This window comes from Salvelinus namaycush, chromosome 12 (genome assembly GCF_016432855.1).
Source record: "Salvelinus namaycush isolate Seneca chromosome 12, SaNama_1.0, whole genome shotgun sequence".
NCBI classification, from domain to species: domain Eukaryota; kingdom Metazoa; phylum Chordata; class Actinopteri; order Salmoniformes; family Salmonidae; genus Salvelinus; species Salvelinus namaycush.
The window spans coordinates 25232021-25258153 of NC_052318.1; the positions used below are offsets into that span (position 1 = coordinate 25232021).

General features: G+C 43.7%; 2 protein-coding genes across 4 annotated transcripts in view; both read left to right on the forward strand.

Annotated features, from left to right (window-relative positions):
• Window positions 1-408: 408 nt before the first annotated feature.
• Window positions 409-13591, forward strand: LOC120057034 (AT-rich interactive domain-containing protein 5B-like). The gene is made up of 10 exons (XM_039005403.1): window positions 409-518; window positions 5961-6113; window positions 6393-6500; window positions 7401-7806; window positions 8088-8206; window positions 8529-8676; window positions 8898-8950; window positions 9101-9198; window positions 9499-9664; window positions 9870-13591. Exons 1-10 carry the CDS (start codon window positions 498-500, stop codon window positions 11520-11522), a joined length of 2925 nt encoding a protein of 974 aa, XP_038861331.1. The 5' UTR covers window positions 409-497; the 3' UTR covers window positions 11523-13591.
• Window positions 13592-25579: 11988 nt separating this feature from the next.
• Window positions 25580-26133, forward strand: part of LOC120057036 (drebrin-like) — a 124533-nt gene continuing 123979 nt past the window's right edge. For all 3 annotated transcript variants that reach the window (XM_039005405.1, XM_039005407.1, XM_039005406.1), the window contains exon 1: window positions 25580-25790. In XM_039005405.1, coding sequence (XP_038861333.1) covers window positions 25708-25790 — 83 coding nt within the window. In that variant the 5' untranslated portion in view covers window positions 25580-25707. The remainder of the gene's footprint in view (window positions 25791-26133) is intronic.

Sequence of the window (26133 nt, forward strand, 5' to 3'; positions counted from 1 at the left end):
GGCTAGTAGTTATGTTGCACTTCTTAAGCCATAACACTTATCACGTCTTTGCTCACCTTTTCTCCCAGTGTGGTATAGTGTAAAATACAAGTCACGATTACTTAAAATGATCATCAGGCATTTGTCTCCATGTAGGTACCATGGTTATACCCGAGGAGCCGGACTGACCAGCTCAAAGATTGATATTAGGCTACACTGTTACAAATTTCAACTTGTCAACTTAATTTCAACACCATCGTGAAAAATAAAATAAGGACATTTGTAAGCATGAACAACAATGATTTCAGAGTGGAAAAATGTCCTCCCATTAAAAAGATCCACTTTCATATTAACAATAAGTTAGGCCACTCGCAAACAGTTTTGGCCACACCTAGATCCTGTCCTATTTTCATAAAAATGAGGAGCCTTTTCTTGTGCATTTGTTGTGTGCCGGTGAGTACCCGGCTGTGTAACTTGATAGGGTGCTTCGAGAGGGAATAAGGGAATGTGGGGCTGCAATGGAGCAGAATGCAATACAGGTAAAACCGACACTCACTATATTGTTTAGAGATAAATACTAATTTTTCTATGCGCACACATGCCACTTTTACATGTTGACATCGGGAATAAGCCGACTATTTCGGTCTTATTTTGATATCAGTTTGGCGGTTTTCAAGTCTGTAATTTTGTTTAGAATGTAGACTTGATTGTCCTATCAAGCTAACAAGTATTTTGCAATTGCAACTTAGCTGAATGAGTCACAACTTTCCAGTGGAGAAAATAGATCGCTAAGATATTTGAAAGCCCCATATTTCGCTAACAGGATTTTACGATTTTATTTACCAGCGTTTGCAATGTAATTCAACTTCAATATTTCTATATTTTCTTCCTGTTAATGATTAATTGCTTTGTGTCGTGTCGACTACCTACGTTTTCTACCCCCACCCCCACATTAAAGGACGTTTTTATCTGACGATTCGACAATATTAGGATTATTTTGTTTTTCAACTAAATCAATGGTGTAGTTTAACCTTGTTTTGAGTAATTCGAAAACAAATATCTTAAATTTACAGTGTCGTGATATTAAAGATTACAACATCATCGATGCAACTAGGTGGAGCAATTTATTTATCGAACAAATAGCCAACATATGGATAGAAAAGAAAACGCAGACGTTATGTCTCGTGTGTATTTGGTATTGCTCGAAATGGAATGAGGATTTTCGTCATGGAAATCGCTGTACTTTTTACTTGAAATTGTGAGGATTATTTTTGATTGTATCATACCAGGCCTACAAAAACGCACAGGATGATTTTGTTTGTCGAATTGAAAGACTTCAATAACAATAAACCTACATTGGTTTTATATTTAATATCAGAAATATTAAAGCTATATCATTAATGATGGTATTTAAGTTATAGGCCTAGCAAGCATAGTTTTCTCTACATTAATATTATATGTCCCTCGGATCCTCCTCTGTTCTAAATAAATCCAATAATGTACTTTTGTACCCCTTAGAATGTTGTAATATTGTGTAAACGATCATTTGTATATTATGATATCCAAGGTCACATAATGTTCTTTTGCAGATAGAACACATGTTCTATTAGTTCCTCTCTTCCTGGAACAGCAGTGCCATTCTAATTTCATCACGAGCATTGACGTAATCCTATCTGTTGGTTAGTGTTTCTATTTAAAAATCCACTCTAAAAATTGAAAACCCAGTCTTTTATATTTTGTGGCTTTACTGTAGAATCAACCTTACTTAATTTTCACCACTAGTTGGCCAAGTGATCAACGTGTTCTGTTCCTGCTACACTAGGTAGGGGACGGGGTTGCCCACAAGAGGGGGTGGGGTGGGGTGAGGACGAAGGGTGCGAATTTGAAACATTTCCGCATTTAGGCATCTGGGCTAGGCCCTATAATAGGCCTACAGTGGTGTTAATTTTAGAAGATCCTGCTTGTCCTATGTTGCTATGTCTGTATGCTATGTCTTGTTCTATGTTGCTATTGTCTATATTGTAATTGTTTTTAATAACCTGCCCAGGGACTGCGGTTGAAAATTAGCCGGCTGGCTAAAACCGGCACTTTTACTGAAACGTTGATTAATGTGCACTGTCCCTGTAAAAATAAAATAAACTCAAACGGTAAAAAAAAAAATAAAAAAAAAAAAAAAAAAAAAACTCAAATAAACTCAAAGATAATGGACCAACCTATTCTTTTTTTTTTTTAGATTAGGCCTTCAGAGTAAAAAAAAAAAAAAAAACTTTATATAAATTAAACATTATTACAGCACGTTTCTTCATAGTTTTGGATGAAACACCCCAAAAAGTTTTTTTTTTTTGCATAGATAAATTGTATAATTTTTTATTTTATACCCATCCAAAAAAACTATAGAATATGCATGGAGGCCCATATCTATGAGTTGCCTACTAAGTAGATGAATACTTTGGAATGTGTTTTGGTGCATGGTAATGCTAAAGTGGCATGATGCCAGAGTGGCGAGCAGAAGGGCACTGTATTTAGCCATTGTAATTTATGGCCACTTGCAGCGAGGTCACTCACACATAGAGACATAGACTGTGCAAACTATACTGAACAACAATATAAATGCAACATGTAAATTGTTGGTCCCATATTTCATGAGCTGAAATAAAAGGTCCCAGAAATTTTCCATAAGCACAATTAGCTTATTTCTCTCAAATGTTTTGCACAAATTTGTTTACATCCCTGTTTGTGAGCATTTCTCCTTTGCCAAGATAATCTATCCACCTGACAGATGTGACATATCAAGAAGCTGATTAAACAGCATGATCATTACACAGGTGCCCTTTGTGCTGGGGACAATAAAAGGCCACTGTAAAATGTGCAGTTTTGTCACACAACACAATGCCATAGATGTCTCAAGTTTTGAGGGAGCTTGCAATTGGCATGCTGACTGCAGGAATGTCCAACAGAGAATTGAATGTTAATTTCTCTACCATAGGCCACCTCCAGTGTCATTTTAGAGAATTTGGCAGTACGTCCAAACGGCCTCACAACCGCAGACCAAATCTAAACACACAGGACCTCCACATCCGGCTTCTAAGCCTGCAGGATCGTCTGAGACCAGCCACCCTGACAGCTGAGAAATACTCCTCAGTTTCACGTCTGTAATAAAGCTCTTTCGTGGGGGGAAAACTCATACTGATTGGCTGGGCCTGCCTCCCTAGTGGGTGGGCCTGTGCCCTCCCCAGCCCACCCATGGCTACATCCCTGTCCAGAAATCCATAGATTAGGGCCTAATACATTTATTTCAATTTACTGATTTCCTTATATGAACTGTAACTCAGTAAAATTATTGAAATTGTTGCATGTTGCATTTATTTTTGTAAAGTGCATTTGGAAAGTATTCAGACCCCTTGACTTTTTCCACATTTTGTTACGTTACAGCCTTATTCTAAAAGGGATTTTTTTTAAATCCATGTCAATATACACACAATACCCCTTAATGACAAAGGAAAAACAGGTTTGTAGTCATTTTTGCAAATGTATATATATTTTTTTGAAATATCACATTTACATAAGTTTTCAGACCTTTCACTCAGTACTTTGTTGAAACACCTTTGGCAGCGATTACAGTCTCGAGTCTTCTTGGGTATGACGCTGCAAGCTTGGCACATGCATTTGGGGCTTTCCCATTCTTCTTCTCAAGCGCTGTCAGGTTGGATGGGGAGTGTCGCTGCACAGCTATTTTCAGGTCTCCAGAGATGTTTGATCAGGTTCAAGTCCGGGCTCTGGCTGGGCCACTCAAGGACATTGAGACTTGTCCCGAAGCCACTCCTGCATTGTCTTGGCTGTGTGCTTAGGGTCGATGTCCTGTTGGAAGGTGAACCTTCGCCCCAGTCTGCAGTCCTGAGCGCTCTGGAGCAGGTTTTCATCAAGGATCTCTGTGCTTTTCTCCATTCATCTTTCCCTCAATCCTGACTAGTCTCCCAGCCCCTGCAGCTGAAAAACATCCCCACAGAATGATGCTGCCACCACCATGCTTCACAGTAGGGATGGTACCAGATTTCCTCCAGACGTGATGCTTGGCATTCAGGCCAAAGAGTTCAGTATTGGCTTCATCAGACCAGAGAATCTTGTTTCTCCTTTAGGTGCCTTTTGGCAAACTCCAAGCGGGTTGTCATGTGCCTTTTACTGAGGAGTGGCTTCCGTCTGACCACTCTACCATAAATGCCTGATTGGTGTAGTGTTGCAGAGATGTTTGTCCTTCTGGAAAGTTCTCCCCTCTGTCAGAGTGACCTTCAGGTTCTTGGTCACCTTCCTGACCAAGGCCATTCTCCTCTGATTGCTCAGTTTGGCCTTGTGGCCATCTCTAGGAAGAGTCTTGGTGGTTCCAGACTTCTTCCATTTAAGAATGATGGAGGCCACTGTGTTCTTGGGGACCTTCAATAGAGTAGAAATGTTGTGGGACCCTTCCTCGAATCTGTGCCTCGACACAATCCTGTCCCGGAGCTCTACGGACAATTCCTTTGATTTTGCTCTGACATCCACTGTCAACTGTGGGACCTTTTATATAGACAGGTGTGTACCTTTCCAAATCCTGTCCAATCAATTGAATTTACCACTGGTGGGCTCCAATCAAGTTGTATAAACATTTCAAGGATAATCAATGGAAACCGGATGCACCTGAGCTCAATTTCGAGTCTCATAGCAAAGGATCTGAATACTTATCTAAATAAGCTATTTCTGTTTTTTATTTTTTTATAAATTTGCTAAAATTTCTGAAAACGGTTTTCACTTTGTCATTATGGGGTATTGTGTATAGATTAATGACATTTTTTATATATATTTAATCAGTTTGAGGATAAGGCTGTAACATAACAAAATGTGGAAAAAGGGAAGGGGTCTGAATACATTCGGAATGCGCTGTACATATTAACTAATGTTGATAAATGGGGAGTAATGCAGGCCTTTGCCAAGAACATTGGGTAGAATCTGAAGGTGTATGTTCATGGCCAAATTAATAATTTGTGTGATGTGAAGGGGTGTCTGTGTGTAAGGAGTTGTGTTTGATAGTCAGAATGTACACATTGATGGGATAAATAACATCTATATTTAATTCAAACTTGAAAAAAGTTTGAGTTTTGAAATGTAAATTATGCTTTCCTTGTCTGTTACAGACATTTGTGAGGGGCACAAGTTAGTTGTACTAATCAAATTAAGTATTTTCTGTTTAAATTAAGTTGATTTATATAGCAGATGTCAGTTGGGCTGTACAAGACATAGTCACAGGATTATTGCTCCCAGTATAATTGCGGAAAATAAATGGTGACAGTACATATGGTTTTGCTGTTAAACGAAAGCAGCTTATAATAGAGAAATTAACATACAGCTCTGGTGGACATTCCTGCAGTCAGCATGCCCCCTTTATATAGCCTCGCTATTGTTATTTTACTGCTGCTCTTTAATTATTTGTTACTTTTATTTCTTATTTTTTGTAGTTTTTACTGCATTGTTGGTTATGGCTTGTAAGTAAGCATTTCACAATACCTGTTGTATTCGGCGCATGTGACAAACATTTTATTTGAATTGCACACTCCCTCAACTTGAGACATCTGTGGCATTGTGTTGTGTGACACAAGTGCACATTTAGTGGCCTTTTATTGTCCCCCGCACAAGATGCACCTGTGTAATGATCATGCTTCTTGATATGCCACCCCTGTCCGGTGGATGGATGATCTTTTTCAAAGCAGAAATGCTCACTAACAGGGGTGTAAAAAATTTGAGAGAAATAAGCTTTTTGTGCATATGAAACATTTCAGGGATCTTTTATTTCAGCTCATGAAACCAACACTTTACGTTTTGCGTTCATATTTTTGTTCAGTGTACATTATGGTCCGAGGTTGACTCAAATCACATGCCTAGTTACATTGAACAGACGGGAATGGTTAAATGACTCTAACCGCTCTTTCTTTTTTTGTGAAAATTGCTCTCAGTGGTTAGGTGCTCCCTCCTGCCTGCGTGGATCCTTTGCCTTCTATAAGTCAGTGAGCTGTGAGGCCTTGGCTGGGGCCCCTGCACTGGTCTGGAAACTGGGGGAGTTCTACTATGTCCGCTGTGGCCCCCAAGAACCTGTGTGCATTGCTGAGGTACGACTTCCCATAGCTCCGTTAGTTAGCGCATGATACTTCCATACCAGGGTGTATTCAGGGTGGTGAAATGTGCAAAACGTTGCAGATGGATACATAATCATTTGTTCTTCACTGAGGATTTCTACCTGATTTTGAGCAGTCTGTAACGTTGCAACCTCCTAAACAAGACCCAGAGTTTTGAGTTTCATTCCTTCTTGTCACATGTACTGATTACGTATTAATTGTAAGTCGCTCTGGATAAAATAATCTGCTAAATAACTGTATTTCTTATTTCAGGTGACTTTACTGTGGGAGGACCAGGCCCAACGCCATCTACTGGCCAGCTCCAGACTTTACTTCCTCCCTGAGGATACTCCCAAGGGCAGGACCAGAGAGCATGGAGAGGTTAGGGGGGGCCACTGAGCTCTATAATGTAGACATAATTTGGGGGCAACCAAGGGGTGTGGGTCTGATGTTTCCTCACAAGTTTTTTTGGGGGGGGGTTCTGATAGATAGATACATTCAAAATATTTATTTTTGTAGAAAGAATGAATGTATATCGTTTTCATCGTTTAGGAATTTTCAATAATTTTCACAACTCTGCTATTCAAATCTACATTACTGTAAACACTGAATGTGGGTGTCATTTTCTCTGTTCAACGTAGAAGTACTTAGAATCACACAAAATTACAGTCCATATCTGTCATTGCTAGACTAGTAGATCATACACAGCATAACTCATGAAAGGACATACTGTATTGTGCAAGATCATTTCTTGCTTAGGAAAAATGTGGCTTGGGTTGACGTAATAATGGATTGTGTGTGCCTGGCATTTAGCCGACTTGTTTAACCACCGATAACTTTGAGCAGGAATCCTTAGATTGTTGTGTCACTTCTCCCCTCATTCAAGTGAAACATTTTGTTATTAACCTAGACAATTCATGTGTAGTTAAATGCATTTTCATTCAAGTCGTTTTTTTTAACTTTCAGTTTTAATAATGCACAAGTATGGCAAAGACTAGTTACATGAGATGTATTTATTTTCCCAGGTGGTTGTTGCTGTGATGTAAATAATGAGTTGTTATGAATCCCAGATTTTCCAAAGTTGATTCCTATTTCGCTACAGTCCTATGTTAATAACAATGTGTTGGGAGGAGTAGGGGGTCTGATGGCTCCTCATGTGCCACAGGCTATTGACACTCTGACTTATATCATGTGAAGTATTTCCTTGATTCTTAAAATGTTTGGTGGCCATTTCTTTTACGGTATGCACCAATTTAAAGAGTGCGTGTGTGTGTTCCTCAGGATGAGGTGTTGGCCGTCTCTAAGAAGATAGTGGTGCGGGTGGAGGATCTGGTGAGGTGGACCTGTCCTGAACCTCCAGGATGGAAAGGAGGAAGCCAGAAATCCAGCGAGACTAACAGTCATCACAAACCTACCCCCATCATTACCAATGGACCCCCAGCATCACTCAAAGAGAAGGGTGAGAGTGCGCGTCTGGGAGTCAAGGTGCTCAGCTACCCCCAGTACTGCCGCTTCCGCTCCCTGCAGAGACGCATTCAGGACGGGATGGTGTTGGGGCTGCAGGATCCCCATCTGCTGGCCCTGGGGGGGATCAGGGTGGCCCAACACAACACCCGGGTCCTCTACTGCAGGGACACCTTCAACCACCCCACCCTGGATAGCAACACCAGTGTCTGGACACAGCTGGGTGAGTGGCTGGCTGGGGGAACTTGATCTCTCTATGTTGATGAACTGTAAATGTGGCCATTGTGTGGCCATTGCCAAAGTGATTTGATTTTATAAATCTAATTGGGCAATGGCATCTAAAATGTGATGACAAAGACATTTTTATTAATTAATGCCAGATCAAACTGTTATCTTATTGACTGACTAATTTACTGTATGTTGTGGACATAATGTGCTGAAGTTATGGGATATACAAAAATACAATCTTTTTTTGAGGCACATGCCTCTCTGTCTCGTTCCCAGGATGCACCTCCCTCAGCTTGAAGGGGCGACCCCTCAAGAGAAGAGGAAGGCCAGAAGGCCAGAAAGCTGTGGAGCCACCAGCCCTCAACCAATCAGAGTCCTGGATAGAAAGAATAACGGTACAATTTGTTTTGTTCTATAAAGTTTTGCTATGGCTACATACCAACTTCTTCCAGTTACTTTCATATGTCTTATTATTAACCTCATATTCACTTAAAAATCACTTTATATCCTAGTAATTACCTTGAGGTTTTCCTGTTATGAAATGCATCACAACACACTATTTATGCCAAGTAGTTACTATTCTTAGAAATGAAAATTCCACATAATTTGTTAATGGACACCAACTGAAATGGGACTGTTAAAAAAGGGGGGGGGGAAGAAATGGGACTGTACAGCATTACCACATGTAGTATGGTGAAAACATTATGTATCCTGTAGGAAAATGTGATGGGCAGTGTGGAGATGCAACGAGAGGGGGGCTGTCTCCCCCACCCTGAGGAGCAGATGTTCCTGGATCAACTCTACTGCTACATGGAGCGCTGCGGCTCACCCATCAGCAAGGTGCCCAACCTCGGCTTCAAGAAGAGTGAGTCACTCACTGATGACTACATCAACAACCATTAACATTCATACCAAAGACTTTGAATATAAAGTGCGTTTTCCCTACGGAACTAAATAAAATGTTCCCACCATGTGGTTATGTCTTTGAACAAGCTGTTTATCTGTCAGTGATGTAAACCAGACAGTCAGTCACAGCTCTTAGGACCTATAGTATGCTTTAACACTCTTACCTGTGTGTGTCCACAGTTGACTTGTTTGTCATGTACTCTGTAGTCAAACAGTTGGGGGGCCATGAGAGGGTGAGTAGTGAAAGCCATCGTTCTTTATCAGCCACATATCTTATACAATAGTGGATAGATCGCAATGTCTGAGCAAATTACTTAGAACCATTTATAAAAAATGTAATTGTCTAAAAAATGCTTTTAAACTCTTTACCATCTCTCCTGTAGGTGACGTCCCAGCGTCTGTGGAAGAAAGTGTATAATGAACTAGGAGGATGCCCGGGCAGCACCAGCGCTGCCACCTGCACCAGGAGGCACTATGAGAGGTAAGGCAGGAACACTGCTGGTGCCAGACTAGTTTACATTGTGCCCCACCTAAAGTATGTATATTCTTCTTGTGACAAAAGATAACCATGTGCACAACTATTACCCGTGCTTCAGCTGTGAGAAACACTGAGTCAGGGCTGAAACTATTCATTAAAAGTTTTCAAAAGATTGTAGTTCTAGAATGATGCCGTTAATGTACTTGATGGGAATCACCAGCAGTTGAGGCTTCTTGGCCTTGGTGTTTCCTTACAAAACTTGTTTTTTATTCTGAAACTTTTGGCTTTGTGTGTTTCCCTCAGGCTGATTCTTCCTTACGAGGAGCACAGAAACGGAGGTGGTGCAGAACTAAAACTCCCAGCATCCTCTGGGCCTACCCAGGTTAGGGGGATGAGTGGGAGGAGACCGCTGGTGAAGGGGAGAGGAGCAGAGACCAACCAGGAGAAGATTGTAACCCCTACCCCTCCAGTGAGTCTGTCTGCTAATCTCTCACTCTACATACAGTTCATCATTTTTGACTTGCTCAGTACATGTCAGTCATTTGATATTTAATATGCAGTCATCACTCGTTATGTCTTGATCTGAATCTGATGTAAATGAATGTATGAGTGTATTCTATGATGTTATAGAGACTAAAATGAGAATTCCTCATGTATGGCATCTCTCTCACTAGACTATTTCTCCAGACGGTGTGGTGGTAGTGAAGAGAGGCCGTGGTAGACCTCCAGGCAAAAAGAACCAGGTCAAACTCCTAGTCTCCAAGGCCAGTCCAGTGGTACTGTCTCCCCCAGCTAAACCTAGCCTGGACCTTGTGGCCCAGCCCCCTCTCCAGGCCCCCTCTCTCGAGTCCCTGTCTGTGCTCCAGGGGCTAAACCTGGCCAACCTGCCACTAACCCCAGACCTGTCTCCCATGTCTGCCCCCTTCCTCCTGCCCAAAACCGAAAGGGAGGTAAAGATGGAGAACGGGGATTCTCCAGCACCATCACCCACTCTGTCTCCTGCCACTTTCTTGCCTGCTCTCCCCAGGCTCCACACAGGGGCGTCCTTCGGAGGGTTCAGCCCCACTAAAGGCCTCTGTACCCTTGATCTCTTTAGGAGCCGACTGGGCCTCACTAGCCTGGACACCCCTGGTCTAACCCCCCAGAACCCTGCCTCCCACCAGCCCTCCAGCCTTTACCTCCAGGCCAAGACAGGGAGCCCAAACACCACCCTTCTCAATGGGAACCAGCCCCACCCCCAGTCTCACCATCAGTCCCACCACCAGTGCTGGGGGTGCGGGCTGGATGAGGAAGCCCAGAGGGGGGGTCGCAGCAGCACCAGGGAGGTCCGTAGCAGTAGGCCTCCCCTGCCCCCTCTCCGGGTCCTCCCCCTGGACCTGGACTGCAGCCTGCAGGTGCGCCAGCTGATGCGTACGCGGTTGGGCTCGGCCCAGCTCCACTCTTTCACCAAGCGGCTGTCGGAGGTCTTAGCCCAGGACCTGAGTAGCAAGCCACATCTGCCTGTCACCCCTCCCCCAGAGCAGGCCCTGCCCCTCAACCTCAGCAAGTGCTACACCACCAAAAGATCTGCCTTTGATGAAACTGACTACAGGATGTCTTCAGGGGATCAGGATAATGGTGACTCCACACTCCCCTTAGCTAAAAGTCGTAGAGTGGAGTCGTGTGATGAGGCTGAGGACTTGAGCTCACCCAGCAGGGCCAGGGCTTTCCTCCTGGAGCTGCCCCAGCACACCACAACCACCACCAGCCCAAACACCTCTACTACACCTACCCAGCTTTTCCTCACCAAGTCTGGGGAGGCCTGGGGAGACACCCCCCTGGAGAACCAGGGCAGGACGTCTGACTCTGAGCCAGCAATCCAGGTGAAGGTGGAAGAGGACCTGAGGGAGAGCAGCTTGGTGGAGCCTGAGGAAGACTGCTCTGTAAGGACAAAGCAGGCGAAAGTGGAAGAGAGAGAAACTGTAAAGATGGATAGGGAAGAAGAGAAGAGGGAGGAGGTTGAAACCGTTATCATTGAGGATGGTGTACAAACGCAATCAGAGAAAGATGAGATGGAGGGGAGGAAACTAGAGAGGATAGAAAAACAGTGTAATACCATAAAGATGGGCGACGGCATATCAGAGAGGGTGAAGGGGACTGAGGATTCCTTAGCCCACTCTGCCAGTGACTCTGGGGGCCAGCAAGTGCCAATGGATGATGAGGAGATGGAATGTGATGTTGGGGCATCTATCAAAGGGCTGCCCAGTCCTATCCTACCCCTAACCCAGGCCCAGCCAAGCTGCCTGAACACCTGCACACAACCTCAACTGCACATAACAGACTCATGACCAACACCAACAATCACTACACCACTCTACCTTATGGGAGGATACTCTCAAACACACAATCAAAGACTAATCCTATAAACTCCGTAACGACTCCCACACACACACACTTTGAAACACTGCCATTGCCTTTAGATGACACCATTATATTGTTCTGTATGCATCATACAACTTTCGTGCTTCTAACTTTATTACACAAAAATTAGAGTGCTTACAACAATCCACCAATTTCCTGAAAAGGATTGGATAAAAGATGTGCCTTAAATCTGTTGCGCTCTGATTTCTAGTCATTCACACAGTACAACAGCCAGGGGTGTATTCATTGTCAAATGGAACGAAATGGGAAGGGACCTATCTGAATTTGTACAATAGCAACTGTAGTTGTCATTGCAAACCATTTTTCCATTGCGAAATGCTTTGCTACAATGTGCACCAATGAATACACCCCAGGAAACAGTGTTTGAGTCCTATATATATACTTCCTGTTTGCGAGTCTTAAACACTGACAGGATTTGCACACCTACTGTACTTGTTCCTTTTTTTCTTTCTTTTATGAGGCAGGCATTTATGAATATTTCCTCTGATGCCAATTTTGTGGTATTTTAATGTTTGTGTCTAGTTTAGAGAAACAATGCTGACACCACTTGAGGTTTTTAGTCCTTGGTGCCTTGATCAGAGTTTGACCCCAGTAAGTCTGTCAGACAGTTGGTATGTTGTATCTTGTGTATGGACCTGGGGTGTACTCCGATCTGATTTAGAGTAGCAGGGGAATTCTATTGACTACAAGAACCAAAGGCCTTTCATAACTCGTTCAATAGAGAGAGTACAAGTTTTCAGTTGTGCTTTATAGATTTTTCTAAATAATTTCAAAGATATATCCCTGTTGATATATCTTATATATCTAGATCAAAAATTGGAGCTATTTGTGGTTCATCCTGTTAGTGTTGAGTGTCTATCCTCATTGCAGCCTGATGTATTTCTTTATGTATAAAAGGGGCAGCGTACCTTTGGTGAAAGGGCCACATTGGGTGAGTGGGCAAAATGTTCTAGTTGAGCTACACATAATTTTGGTTTGATAAGTTCCTCATCGAGTTGAATAGTGTTTAGGTATTTAGTTAAATTATTGTTTGTGTAGCTTTTTGATGTTATTTTGATCATTTAGAGTTTAAAATCAAATGTTTACATTCAATAATGCAACAGTAATATTAAGTTGATTTTGTATCTTTAGTGCTTTGCAGATGGTCAGACTGGTACTGTATTAGAGTTGGTTCACAGTATACCTACTTCTGGAATGGGAACAAGAGTCTATCTTCATTCAACTATGGTGGACTTAAAAAGATTCTCTGCTACTTTTTTATACTTTTTAGCCAGTAGTTCTGAAAGTAGCACTTATGAGCCAAAAGTAGTCCCGGAAGATTGCGTACTACGTCACATATGCAGATATGTGCGCCACTTCATTGCTCGCACTCACTCTCTCTATTACTCTCTCACTCACTGAGCTGTTGGGCCCGCCCTGCAACCTCATTGGAGAACACTGGGCAGGCCTATTGCTAGCTGTCACATTGCTAGCTGTCACATTGCTAAGGGGCTGGCCCACTAGAGATTTTGTGGCTAATTGAGGTAAAACAGTAATTCTGCTCATAAATTATGCATGTATGAACTACACATTGACACATCCATCCCAAAGCGGAAGGATTACAAAATACTTTCTTAGTTGCCAAAGTACCAGAGAATGTCTTTAAAATATTATTAGAAAAAGAAAAAATAGCATATGGAATTGATTTGCAGTTGACTCTGATCTACTGTCTCTTATTTTCCCCCTTTTATTACTTAAACAACTGCTACAGAGTTAATGTCATGTAGTTATATATCTATTTAAACCTGTGTATCAGTTGAGCTCATCTTGCTCATGGCAGACATCTGTCTCTGGTATTCATTTTGCTGTTTGTGAGAGTAAGACCAGTGCCATGCACATCTTGACTCCTGTACTCTGACAATTGATTATATGGTAATTTCAACCATTTTTGTTTTAACACTGTATATTTATATTAAAGATGTATCTGTTAAAAGGTGGGGGTTGCAGATTTTTGTATGAGTGTATATGTCTTTTAGGGGCTTTTTTAAATTTCAGACACAGATTAGACTTAATCCTGTACTAAAATCTGTTTCTTGGAGATTTTCCATTGAGCTTGTGTTTTAGTCCAGGACTAGGTTTAGTCTATCTGGGAACCACCCCTGGTGTATGAAAATGTGTCAGTCCCTGCATGTCCCCAGGCACCCTCATTTGTTGACTTCTGTGATCGAAAAAGCCTTGGTTTCATGCATGTCAACATCAGAAGCCTCCTCCCTAAGTTTGTTTTACTCACTGCTTTAGCACACTCTGCCAACCCTGATGTCCTTGCCGTGTCTGAATCCTGGCTTAGGAAGGCCACCAAAAATTCTGAGATTTCCATACCCAACTATAACATTTTCCGTCAAGATAGAATTGCCAAAGGGGGAGGAGTTGCAATCTACTGCAGAGATAGCCTGCAAAGTAATGTCATACTTTCCAGGTCCATTCCCAAACAGTTGGAACTTCTAATTTAAAAAATGAATCTCTCCAGAAATAAGTCTCTCACTGTTGCCGCCTGCTACCGACCCCCCCTCAGCTCCCAGCTGTGCCCTGGACACCATTTGTGAATTGATCACCCCCCCATCTAGCTTCAGAGTTTGTTCTGCTAGGTGACCTAAACTGGGATATGCTCAATACCCCGGCAGTCCTACAATCTAAGCTAGATGCCCTCAATCTCACACAAATCATCAAGGAACCCACCAGGTACAACCCTAAATCCGTAAACACGGGCACCCTCATAGACATTATCCTGACCAACTTGCCCTCCAAATACACCTCTTCTGTCTTCAATCAAGATCCACTGCCTCATTGCCTGTATCCGCTACAGGTCCGCGGTCAAACGACCACCCCTCATCACTGTCAAACGCTCCCTAAAACACTTCTGCGAGCAGGCCTTTCTAATTGACCTGGCCCGGGTACCCTGGAAGGATATTAACTTCCTCACCATCTTAGATAAGCATGCCCCGTTCAAAAAACGCAGAACTAAGAACAGATATAGCCCTTGGTTCACTCCAGACCTGACTGCCCTCGACCAGCAAAAAAACATCCTGTGGCGGACTGCAATAGCATCGAATAGTCCCCGCGATATGCAACTGTTCAGGGAAGACAGGAACCAATACACGCAGTCAGTCAGGAAAGCAAAGGCTAGCTTTTTCAAGCAGAAATTTGCATCCTGTAGCTCTAACTCCAAAAAGTTCTGGGACACTGTAAAGTCCATGGAGAACAAGAGCACTTCCTCCCAGCTGCCCACTGCACTGAAGCTAGGTAACACGGTCACCACCGATAAATCCATGATAATCGAAAACTTCAACAAGCATTTCTCAATGGCTGGCCATGCCTTCCACCTGGCTACTCCAACCTCGGCCAACAGCTCCTCCCCCCCCCGCAGCTACTCGCCCAAGCGTCCCCAGCTTCTCCTTTACCCAAATCCAGATAGCAGATGTCCTGAAAGAGCTGCAAAACCTGGACCCATACAAATCAGCTGGGCTTGACAATCTAGACCCTCTATTTCTGAAACTATCCGCCGCCATTGTCGCAACCCCTATTACCAGCCTGTTCAACCTGTCTTTCATATCGTCTGAGATCCCCAAGGATTGGAAAGCTGCCGCGGTCATCCCCCTCTTCAAAGGGGGAGACACCCTGGATCCAAACTGTTACAGACCTATATCCATCCTGCCCTGCCTATCTAAGGTCTTCGAAAGCCAAGTTAATAAACAGATCACTGACCATCTCGAATCCCATCGTACCTTCTCCGCTGTGCAATCCGGTTTCCGAGCCGGTCACGGGTGCACCTCAGCCACGCTCAAGGTACTAAACGATATCATAACCGCCATTGATAAAAGACAGTACTGTGCAGCCGTCTTCATCGACCTGGCCAAGGCTTTCGACTCTGTCAATCACCATATTCTTATCGGCAGACTCAGTAGCCTCGGTTTTTCTGATGACTGCCTTGCCTGGTTCACCAACTACTTTGCAGACAGAGTTCAGTATGTCAAATCGGAAGGCATGTTGTCCGGTCCTCTGGCAGTCTCTATGGGGGTACCACAGGGTTCAATTCTCGGGCCGACTCTTTTCTCTGTATATATCAATGATGTTGCTCTTGCTGCGGGCGATTCGATGATCCACCTCTACGCAGACGACACCATTCTGTATACTTCTGGCCCTTCCTTGGACACTGTGCTATCTAACCTCCAAACGAGCTTCAATGCCATACAGCACTCCTTCCGTGGCCTCCAACTGCTCTTAAACGCTAGTAAAACCAAATGCATGCTTTTCAACCGTTCGCTGCCTGCACCCGCCCGCCCGAATAGCATCACCACCCTGGATGGTTCCGACCTAGAATATGTGGACATCTATAAATACCTAGGTGTCTGGCTAGACTGTAAACTCTCCTTCCAGACTCATATTAAACATCTCCAATCCAAAATCAAATCAAGAATCGGCTTTCTATTTCGCAACAAAGCCTCCTTCACTCACGCCGCCAAACTCACCCGAGTAAAACTGACTATCCTACCGATCCTCGACTTCAGCGATGTCATCTACAAAATAGCTTCCAATACTCTACTCAGCAAACTAGATGCAGTTTATCATAGTGCCATCCGTTTTGTTACTAAAACACCTTATACCACCCACCACTGCGACCTGTATGCTCTAGTCGGCTGGCCCTCGCTACATATTCGTTGCCAGACCCACTGGCTCCAGGTCATCTATAAGTCCATGCTAGGTAAAGCTCCGCCTTATCTCAGTTCACTGGTCACGATATCAACACCCACCCGTAGCACGCGCTCCAGCAGGTATATCTCACTGATCATCCCAAAAGCCAACACCTCATTTGGCCGCCTGTCCTTCCAGTTCTCTGCTGCCTGTGACTGGAACGAATTGCAAAAATCGCTGAAGTTGGAGACTTTTATTTCCCTCACCAACTTTAAACATCTGCTATCTGAGCAGCTAACCGATCGCTGCAGCTGTACATAGTCCATCTGTAAACAACCCACCCAATTTACCTACCTCATCCCCTTACTGTTTTTATTTATTTATTTTTCTGCTCTTTTGCACACCAGTATCTCTACTTGCTCATGATCATCTGATGATTTATCACTCCAGTGTTAATCTGCTAAATTGTAATTATTCGCTCCTATGGCCTATTTATTGCCTACCTCATGCCTTTTGCACACAATGTATATAGACTCATTTTGGGTTTTTTCCTACTGTGTTATTGACTTGTTTATTGTTTACTCCATGTGTAACTCTGTGTTGTTGTCTGTTCACACTGCTATGCTTTATCTTGGCCAGGTCGCAGTTGTAAATGAGAACTTGTTCTCAACTTGCCTACCTGGTTAAATAAAGGTGAAATAAAAATAAAATAAAAGTCTCTTTCACGGGGCATGATGTATAGAGACCTGCAGTTTCCTAAAATGACTACTAGATGGAGACAAAACACCAGCACTGTCCTATGACAGGCCTGGCAAGGCATTCTACAGTTCTAAAGGGGAGGAAGGATACTCTACGCTAGCCTACAGAAGTAAGTGCTGAGTTTGCTTCAGAGCTAAACAGATCCGTGCAGATACATTCCATCATTTAACAGCCCAGAGATCTTGAATAGATATGAGCTTCAGTGGGCCATGCACTTGGGCATGTGTCAAAATGCCGACCTTCAGCTATAATTTGAGAAAGTGTTATGGTAACTGCTAGGCCTACATGTGTCAGGAATCACAAACCATTTACTGAGACCTTCCAGATAAATGGATGTGTGTTTGGGGGACAAGTCAATCTTATTAAACATATAAAATGTGCTTTCAGTAGCCTAGTCTTGCTTTATTGTATTGTTCATCCACCCCTGTGAATTCATTCAATATCCCACAAGCACACAAATACTTACATACTTTTACATATCAAACACACTGGTTTCTTGTTGATGGAAGCAGCTCCTGTATTCAATGCTTTAGCCAGGCCTGACAATTAGTTGAACAATCACACCAAAGAGGAAATTAACACATTCCAGAAGCCACCAGAACATTGCTTTGTTGTGCTGGTCGCCGCTCAGTGAAGAGGTAACTGGTTCAGGTCGGGGCAGAGATGTGTTATTGTCTGTTTAGCCATGTCATGGACTGGGGTCACACTTTGTCTTTCTTTCTGTGACCGGGATTGCATGCAGAGAGCCTGGTTGACCTGCATTTTTGGACACGCTTTTGTAAAGTACTGAAATTCCTGTCATTCAGCTGCTATCGGTGGTCCGATTCTGTTTTCCAACTTAAAAAGCTCTCCATGGGTCCAGGCTTCACTGGTCTGGTATGTGGATAGTATTTTTTTCTGCACAGCAAGAAGTTAACCCTTTGGGAGTCATAAATATTTTTTCTGTAAGTCTGGCCGCCTTGTCTCAGAGTGAGACACTCAAACCGCACGTATTTCCTCCACACTTGACCAAGGTTGTGTTGACTAAAGTAAACACTAAATGCTTTATTAAGTGCGTTAAGAGGTAGTGTGAGATTTACATGTTAACTCTTGCACCTTGAACCCACTTAAGATCAGAGCACCTTGCCTCCCTCTAAAAAGAGTGTGTCAAATGAACTCACAAAAAGTTAGCCTTTTATCCTCTCCTTTTGATGTTAGTCTTTGTTCATTATGTGAAAAATAAAGCACAGAAGAATGAATGTCTCACTAAAATGAAGTGTTTTGTTTTTTCTCCAGGGGTTGCAACAATGGCCCTTAAGTGCTTATTTGGTGTGTTTTGTTTTTCAGCACATCAACCATCTGTCTGTTCCCCATGGCAGCAGAAAGAGAGTGCGTGTTCAGGGGGCCTGTGTCTGAGTAAGACTTTAGGACACCACACAATTGTTTTCCTTTTGGAAACGAACACAGTCAGATGTGAGGCTAACTCAGAGATAGGATACAGCCGTTTGTGCATGCCTGCGTATGTGTCCTTTCCAAGGATGTGGTCCTCATCCCTCATAGACAGAGAAGTTGGCTAAAGCATAAATAAATCACATTTTATTTGTCACATGCTTTGTAAACAACAGGTGCAAACTCTGTGAAATGCTTACTTACGGGCCCTTACCAACAATGCAGAAATAAAGAAATACATAATGAGTAACGATAACTTGGCTATAGACATTGGGTACCAGTACTGAGTCGATGTGCAGGGGTACGAGGTGATTGAGGTAGATATTTACATATAACTAGGAATAAAGTGACGAGGCAACAGGATAGATACACTGTTGCAACTGTTTATGTGATGAGTCAACAAAGTTGTGCAAAAAGGGTCAATGCAGATAATCCAGGTAGCAATTTGACTAACTATACTGAACAAAAATATAAACACAACATGTAAAGTGTTGGTCCCATGTTTCATGAGCTGAAATAAACGATCCCAGAAATGTTCCATTCGCACAAAAAGCTTATTTCTCAAAAACGTTGTGCACAAATTTGTTTACATCCCTGTTAGTGAGCATTTCTCCTTTACCAAGATAATCCTGACAGGTGTGTCATATGAAGAAGCTGATTAAACAGCATGATCATTACACAAGTGCACCTTGTGATAAGGACATTAAAAGGCCACTAAAATGTGCAGTTTTATCACACAACCCAATGCCACAGATGTCTCATTTTGAGGGAGTGTGCAATTGGCATGCTGACTGTGTCACGTTCTGACCTTAGTTCCTTTTTTATGTCTTTATTTTAGTTGGTCAGGGCGTGAGTTGGGGTGGGCATTCTATGTTGTTTTTCTATGTTTTGTTCTGTTGTTATATTTCTATGTGTTTGGCCTAGTATGGTTCTCAATCAGAGGCAGGTGTCAGTCGTTGTCTCTGATTGGGAGCCATATTTAGGTAGCCTGTTTTCTATTGTGTTTTGTGGGTTGTTGTTTCCTGTGTTAGTACCATACGGGACTGTTTCGGTTGTTTGTTTGTACTTTTGTTATTTTATTCAGTGTTCTGTTGAGTTATTAAATATCTCATTATGGACACTTACCATGCTGCACATTGGTCCGATCCTTGCTACTCCTCCTCAGACGAAGAGGAAATCCGTTACAGACTGCAGGAATGTCCACCAGAGCTGTTGCCAGACATTTGAATGATCATTTCTCTACCATATGTCGTCTCCAACTTGGTTTTTGAGAATTTGGCAGTACGTATTCAGTGTATTTAGCAGTCTTATGGCTTGGGGGTAGAAGCTGTTCAGGGTCCTGTTGATTCCAGACTTAAATTAAAAAATACAATAAAAAGAACACAATAAAATAACAATAGCGAGGCTATATACAGGGGGTACCGGTAGATAGAGGTAAGAGGTGACTATGCATAGATAATAAACTGGGTCGATGCAAATAGTCCGGGTAGCCATTTGATTAACTGTATAGCAGTCTTATGGCTTTGGGGTAGAAGCTGTTAAGGAGCCTTTTGGACCTAGACTTGGCGCTCCGGTACCGCTTGCCATGCGGTAGCAGAGAGAACAGTCTATGACTTGGGTGGATGGAGTCTTGGCCCCAATGATGTACTGGGCACTATGCACTACCCTCTGTAGCCCCTTGTGGTCAGATGCCATGCAGTTGCCATACCAAGTGTTGATGCAGCCAGTCAAGATGCTCTCAATGGTGCAGCTGTAGAACTTGTTGAGGATCTGAGGGCCCATGCCAAATTTTTTCAGCCTCCTAATGGGGAAGAGGCATTGTCGTGCCCTCTTCACGACTGAGTTGGTGTGTGTGGACCATGATAGATCCTTAGTGATGTGGACACAGAGGAACAAAGCTTTCAACCCACTCCACTACAGCCCAGTCGATATGAATGGGGGCATGCTTTGCCCTCAGTTTTCTGTAGTCCACGATCAGCTCATTTGTCTTGCTGACGTTGAGGGAGAGGTTGTTGTCCTTGCACCAAATGGCCAGGTCTCTGACCTCCTCCCTATAGGCTGTCTCGTCGTTGGTGATCAGGCCTACCACCATCGTGTCGTCAGCAAACTTAATGATGGTGTTGAAGTCGTGTGCGGCCACGCAGTCGTGGGTGAACAGGGAGTACAGGAGTGGACTAAGTACGCACCCCTGAGGGGCCCCCGTGTTGAGGGTCAGTGTTGCGGATGTATTGTTGCCTACCCTCACCATCTGAAGTTAGGAAGTCCAGGATCAAGTTGCAAAGGGAGGTGTTAGTCCCAGGGTCCTTAGCTTAGTGATGAGCTTGGAGGGCACTATCGTGTTGAGCGCAGAGCTGTTGTCAATGAACAGCATTCTCACAGGTGTTCCTCTAGTCCAGGTGGGAAAGGGCAGTGTGGAGTGCAATAGAGATTGTGTCATCTGTGGATCTGTTGATGCGGTATGCAAATTGGAGTGGGTCCAGGGTTTCTAGGATGATGGTGTGGATGTGAGCCACGGCCAGCCTTTCAAAGCATTTCATGGCTACAGATGTGAGTGCTACTGGGCGATAGTCATTTAGACAGGTTACCTTAGTGTTCTTGGGCAAAGGGACTATGGTGGTCCTGCTTGTAAATATTACAGACTGGGTCAGGGAGAGATTGAAAATGTCACTGAAGGCACTAACCACCTGGTCAGCGCATGCTTTGAGTACGCATCCTGGTAATCCGTCTGGCCCTGCGGCCTTGTGAAAGGTAACCTGTTTAAATGTCTTACAATGGCTACAGAAAGCGTGATGACACAGCTGCCCGGAACAGCTGGTGCTCTCATGCATGGTTCAGTGTTGCTTGTCTCGAAGCGAACATAGATGGCATTTAGCTCATCCAGCAGGTTCACGTCACTGAGGCAGCTTGTGGCTAGGTTTCCCTTTGTAATCCGTGATAGTTTGCAAGCCCTGCCACATCCGACGAGCGTCAGAGCCGGCGTAGTAGGATTCGATCTTAGTCCTGTATTGACGCTTTAGCTGTTTGATGGCTCGTCGGGGGTCTTAGCGGGATTTCTTATAATCGTCCAGATTAGTGTCCCGTTTCTTAAAAGCGGCAGCTCTAGCCTTTAGCTCAGTGCCGATGTTGCCTCTAATCCATGGCTTCTGGTTGGGAGAAACAGTACCAGTCAAAAGTTTGGACACACCTACTCATTCCAGGGTTTTTCATTACTTCTACTATTTTCTACATTGTAGAATAATAGTGAAGACATCAAAACTATGAAAAGCCAACAAATGCTCAGCATATGTGGGAACTCCTTCAAGATTGTTGGAAAAGCATTCCTCATGAAGCTGGTTGAGAGAATGCCAAGAGTGTACTAAGCTGTCATCAAGGTAAAGGGTGGCTACTTTGAAGAATCTCAAACATATTTTGATTTGTTTAACCCTTTTTTGGTTACTACATGATTCCATGAGTGTTATTTCATAGTTTTGATATATTCACTATTACTCTACAATGTAGAAAATAGTAAAAATAAAGAAAAACCCTTTTGACTGGTACTGTATACGTATGGTCACTGTGGGGACGACGTCGTTAATGCACTTATTAGGAAAGCCGGTGACCTCAACGCCATCGGATGAATCCCGGAAAATATTCCAGTCTGTTCTAGCGAAACAGTCCTGTAGTCTAGCATCCGCTTCATTGGACCACTTTTGTATTGAGCGCGTCACTGGTACTTTCTGTTAGAGTTTTTGCTTGTAAGCAGGAATCGGGGGATAGAATAGAATTCTGGTAGAATTCTGGTTTGACAAATGGATGCCGAGGGAGAGCTTCTTATGTGTCTCTGTGTGTAGAGTAAAGGTGATCTAGAGTTTTGCCTCCTCTAGTTGCACAGGTGACATGCTGGTAGAAATTAGATTAAATGGATTTCAGTTTCCCTGCATTTAAAATCACCGGCCACTAGGAGCGCCGCCTCTGGATGAGCATTTTCTTGTTGCTTATGACCCTATACAGCTCGTTGAGTGCGGTCTTAGTGCCAGCATCGGTTTGGAGTGGTAAATGGAAAGCTACGAAAAATATAGATAAACTCTTGGTAAATAGTATGGTCTACGGCTTATCATGAGGTATTCTAATTCTTACGAGCAGAACCTTGAGACTTCCTTAATATTAGAGATCCCACACCAGCTGTTGTTAACAAAGAGACACACACCTCCCCCTTGAGCTTACCCGAGGCCGCTGTTCGATCCTGCCGCTGCATAGAAAAACCAGCTAGATGTATATTATCCATGTCCTTGTTCAGATATGACTCCGAGAAACATAGGATATTACAGTTCTTCAGGTCCCATTGATAGGATAGTCTCGAATGGAGCTCGTTCAGTTTGTTCTCCAGTGATTGTATGTTCGCCAATAGAATGGAGGGGAGAGGCGGAGCCTGTAAAACACCAGCTGTCCATTGCAGCCCCATTCTGAGTAGTGCAGTTCTGGGACCAGAGTACTAGAGTGAAGATGTGAGTTGGAACGAAAGCCTTTTGTCTTTGTCCACCTGCCTTCACTCCCCTTCACCCCACAGACTTCCTAAAATAGAACCAGATCAATAAATCAATACTACTCTTTTATGAACTCAGAACAAGCTGCTCATTGTCCTCTGTCTCCCTCTGTTTCTCCAGCCCAGTTTGAAAGTACTCTGAATGACTAAGAAATCATGTTACTTTGTTCAAATACGAGAAATTAATTCTAATTCCTCATTCTAATGCTATGGTGTTTTTGTCTACTTTCGACCCTACTGACAGATTATAGGAACTAGTTTGTGTTGTGTAATTCAGTTTGAGCTTGATGCAAAAGCTGCTGTATTCTCCTCCCTTCAGCCCCAGTAGAGTAATTTGGCCACTGAAAGACTGAGAGCCTGGTGTCAGAGTCCTATATGGAGCTACTGGCTCAATCCCCTGCTGCTCCGTTTAAGACAGGGTGTGAGTTTTGGGCACTGAAGCCAACACACACACATACCACGATTCCACCCCACCCACCCAAACAAACACACACCCACCCCCCATGTATGCATGCCACTGCTGGAGAATCCTGGACATTGGATCCCAGCCCATTCTTTGCTGGACAGATGTCTTCCCTGAGAACAATCACCATCACCAGTGAAATTAATTGGTACCTTAGCCATCTGCAGGAGACGCTGAAGACCGGATGGATGAGGAGAATAATTAATGTTAACCCACTTAACAGGGAGGAGGGCTGCTCTGGGCCAAACACAGATCCTCATTGGATGAGACAGCAAGGAAGGAGGGGTGAGTGTGGGGGGGTCATTGATGTGGAGATGGAATATTGTTGGATAAAGAGAATAAGAGCATATGTAAGTGTAGAGGTGTGTATTGTGTGTGTGTGTTGGGGGGAATGATTGACACTCATATATATATTTCTACATTAGTGGCATGCTGTGATTTGTGTCAGTTAGACTGATGAAGGATTACTGCTCTTCCCCCTCCTGAAAATAAAGCATTATGAAACCTTAAATGTACACAAGAGACATTCTATTACCATGTTATTACCAGTTTAGTTTATGCTGTAATGTAAAGTGGCACTATCCATAGCACTTTCTCTCATGGATGCTAGAAACATGGCCTGTCTCGTGTTGTGTTCTGAGTGACAGTTCCCTGGAAATGGTAGGGCTGGCAGACGTACACTACATGACCAAAGGTATGTGGACACCTGCTCGTCGAACATCTCATTCCAAAATCATGGCTATTAATATGGAGTTGGTCCCCCCTTCGCAGCTATAACAGCCTCCACTCTTCTGGGAAGGCTTTCCACTAGATGTTGGAACATTTCTGCAGGTACTTGCTTCCATTCAGCCACAAGAGGATTAGTGAGGTTGGGCACTGATGTTGGGCGATTAGGCCTGGCTCGCAAAGTTGGAAGCACAGAATTGTCTAGAATGTCATTGTATGCTGTAGCGTTAAGATTTCCATTCATTGGAACTAAGGGGCCTAGCCCAAACCATGAAAAACAGCCCCAGACCATTATTCCTCCTCCACCAAACGTTACACTTGGCACTATGCATTCGGGCAGGTAGCGCTCTCCTGGCATCCTCCAAACCCAGATTCGTCTGTCAGCCTGCCAGATGGTGAAGCATGCTGCCAATGGCGTCGAGATTTACACCACTCCAGCCGACGCTTGGAATTGCGCATGGTGATCTTAGGCTTGTGTGTGGCTGCTCAGCCATGGAAACCCATTTCATTAAGCTCCTGACAAACAGTTATTGTGCTGACCTTGCTTCCAGAGGCAGTTTGGAGCTTGTGTGGCCTACCACTTCGTGGCTGTGCCGTTGTTGCTCCTAGATGTTTCCACTTCACAATAACAGCACTTACAGTTGACCGGAGCAGCTCTAACAGGTCAGAAATTTGACAAACTGACTTATTGGAAAGGCGGCATCCTATGACGGTGCCACGTTGAAAGTCAAGGAGCTCTTTAGTAAGGCCATTCTACTGCCAATGTGTGTCTATGGAGATTGAATGGCTGTGTGCTCGATTTTATACACCTGTCAGCAACGGGTGTGGCTGAAATAACCGAATCCACTAATTTGAAGGGGTGTACACGTACTTTTGTATATATAGTGTATGTGGGTGTTGAGCCAATGAAGCCTGGGTGCACAGCACTGAGGCTGCCCCTGAGGCTCCATCCAACACTGTTTGGGTAGGAGTTGGGTCTGCTGTAGGCACAGATTCAGGATAAGTTTGCCCTTCCCATACTGTAACTATAACCATAAGGAGAAAAAAATAACAAAACTGACCTTAGCCTGAGTAACTTATTCTTACTCTATACTCAAAAATACACTGTAGACCCAAACTGGGCTCTATGATCTTTATCCCAATTATCAGGCAACAAAACTGTTCTATCTCTGCCCAATCTGCATACAGTACAGACGAAATAAATTCTAAATAAATTATTTTTAATCTCCCTGGTCTTTGTCAGGTGCTGGTTTGACGAGTCATTCCATGTTTAGTGCTGACTGCTGACGGTGACGTTCTATAAGGCGCTAGGACCCAGCAGTGTTCTTAAGAGGCCTGTGAATTTTTCGCACTAGGACCACGCAGTTTGTGGGGCTGTAGCGCTGCACTTTCTTTGTTCCTCCACTCAGAATCTCTCCCCCTCTCACTTTCTACTCCGCAGTGTCTCTCTCCCCCTCTCTCTCTATACTCTCCTTTACTTCCATTACAGTATTACACCGGTCTGGATGATTGCAGAGACAGCAACATGGCTGTGAATCTCGGCAAGAACAGACTGGCCCTTCTAACAGCCTACCAGGATGTTATCAACGAGACCTCGTCCACTGACTGGTAAGTCAATTGAACTGCCCTTATCTATCATGGCTCTTTGGCATTAAGTGGATTTATTGCAGGGTTTAATCGTTGAGAGAGTGTGTGTGTCTGTGTGTGTGTGTGTGGGGGGGGGGGGGGGGGGGGGGGGGTACGGTTGTTGGAGATGCGGATGGATGCACAGGACGGGATATGCACATCCCCCCCTGCAGTACCGTCTGCAGGCTGTTTTTTGTGATAGGCTACGCAGCATCTCCCTGATCTTTTGCAGGAGGAACAGGATGGGAGAAATGACGAAGTAAGCCTACAAATGAAAGTGCAAAAAGCACTGTGGCAAAAATCGCAGGGAAATCATAGATACTAT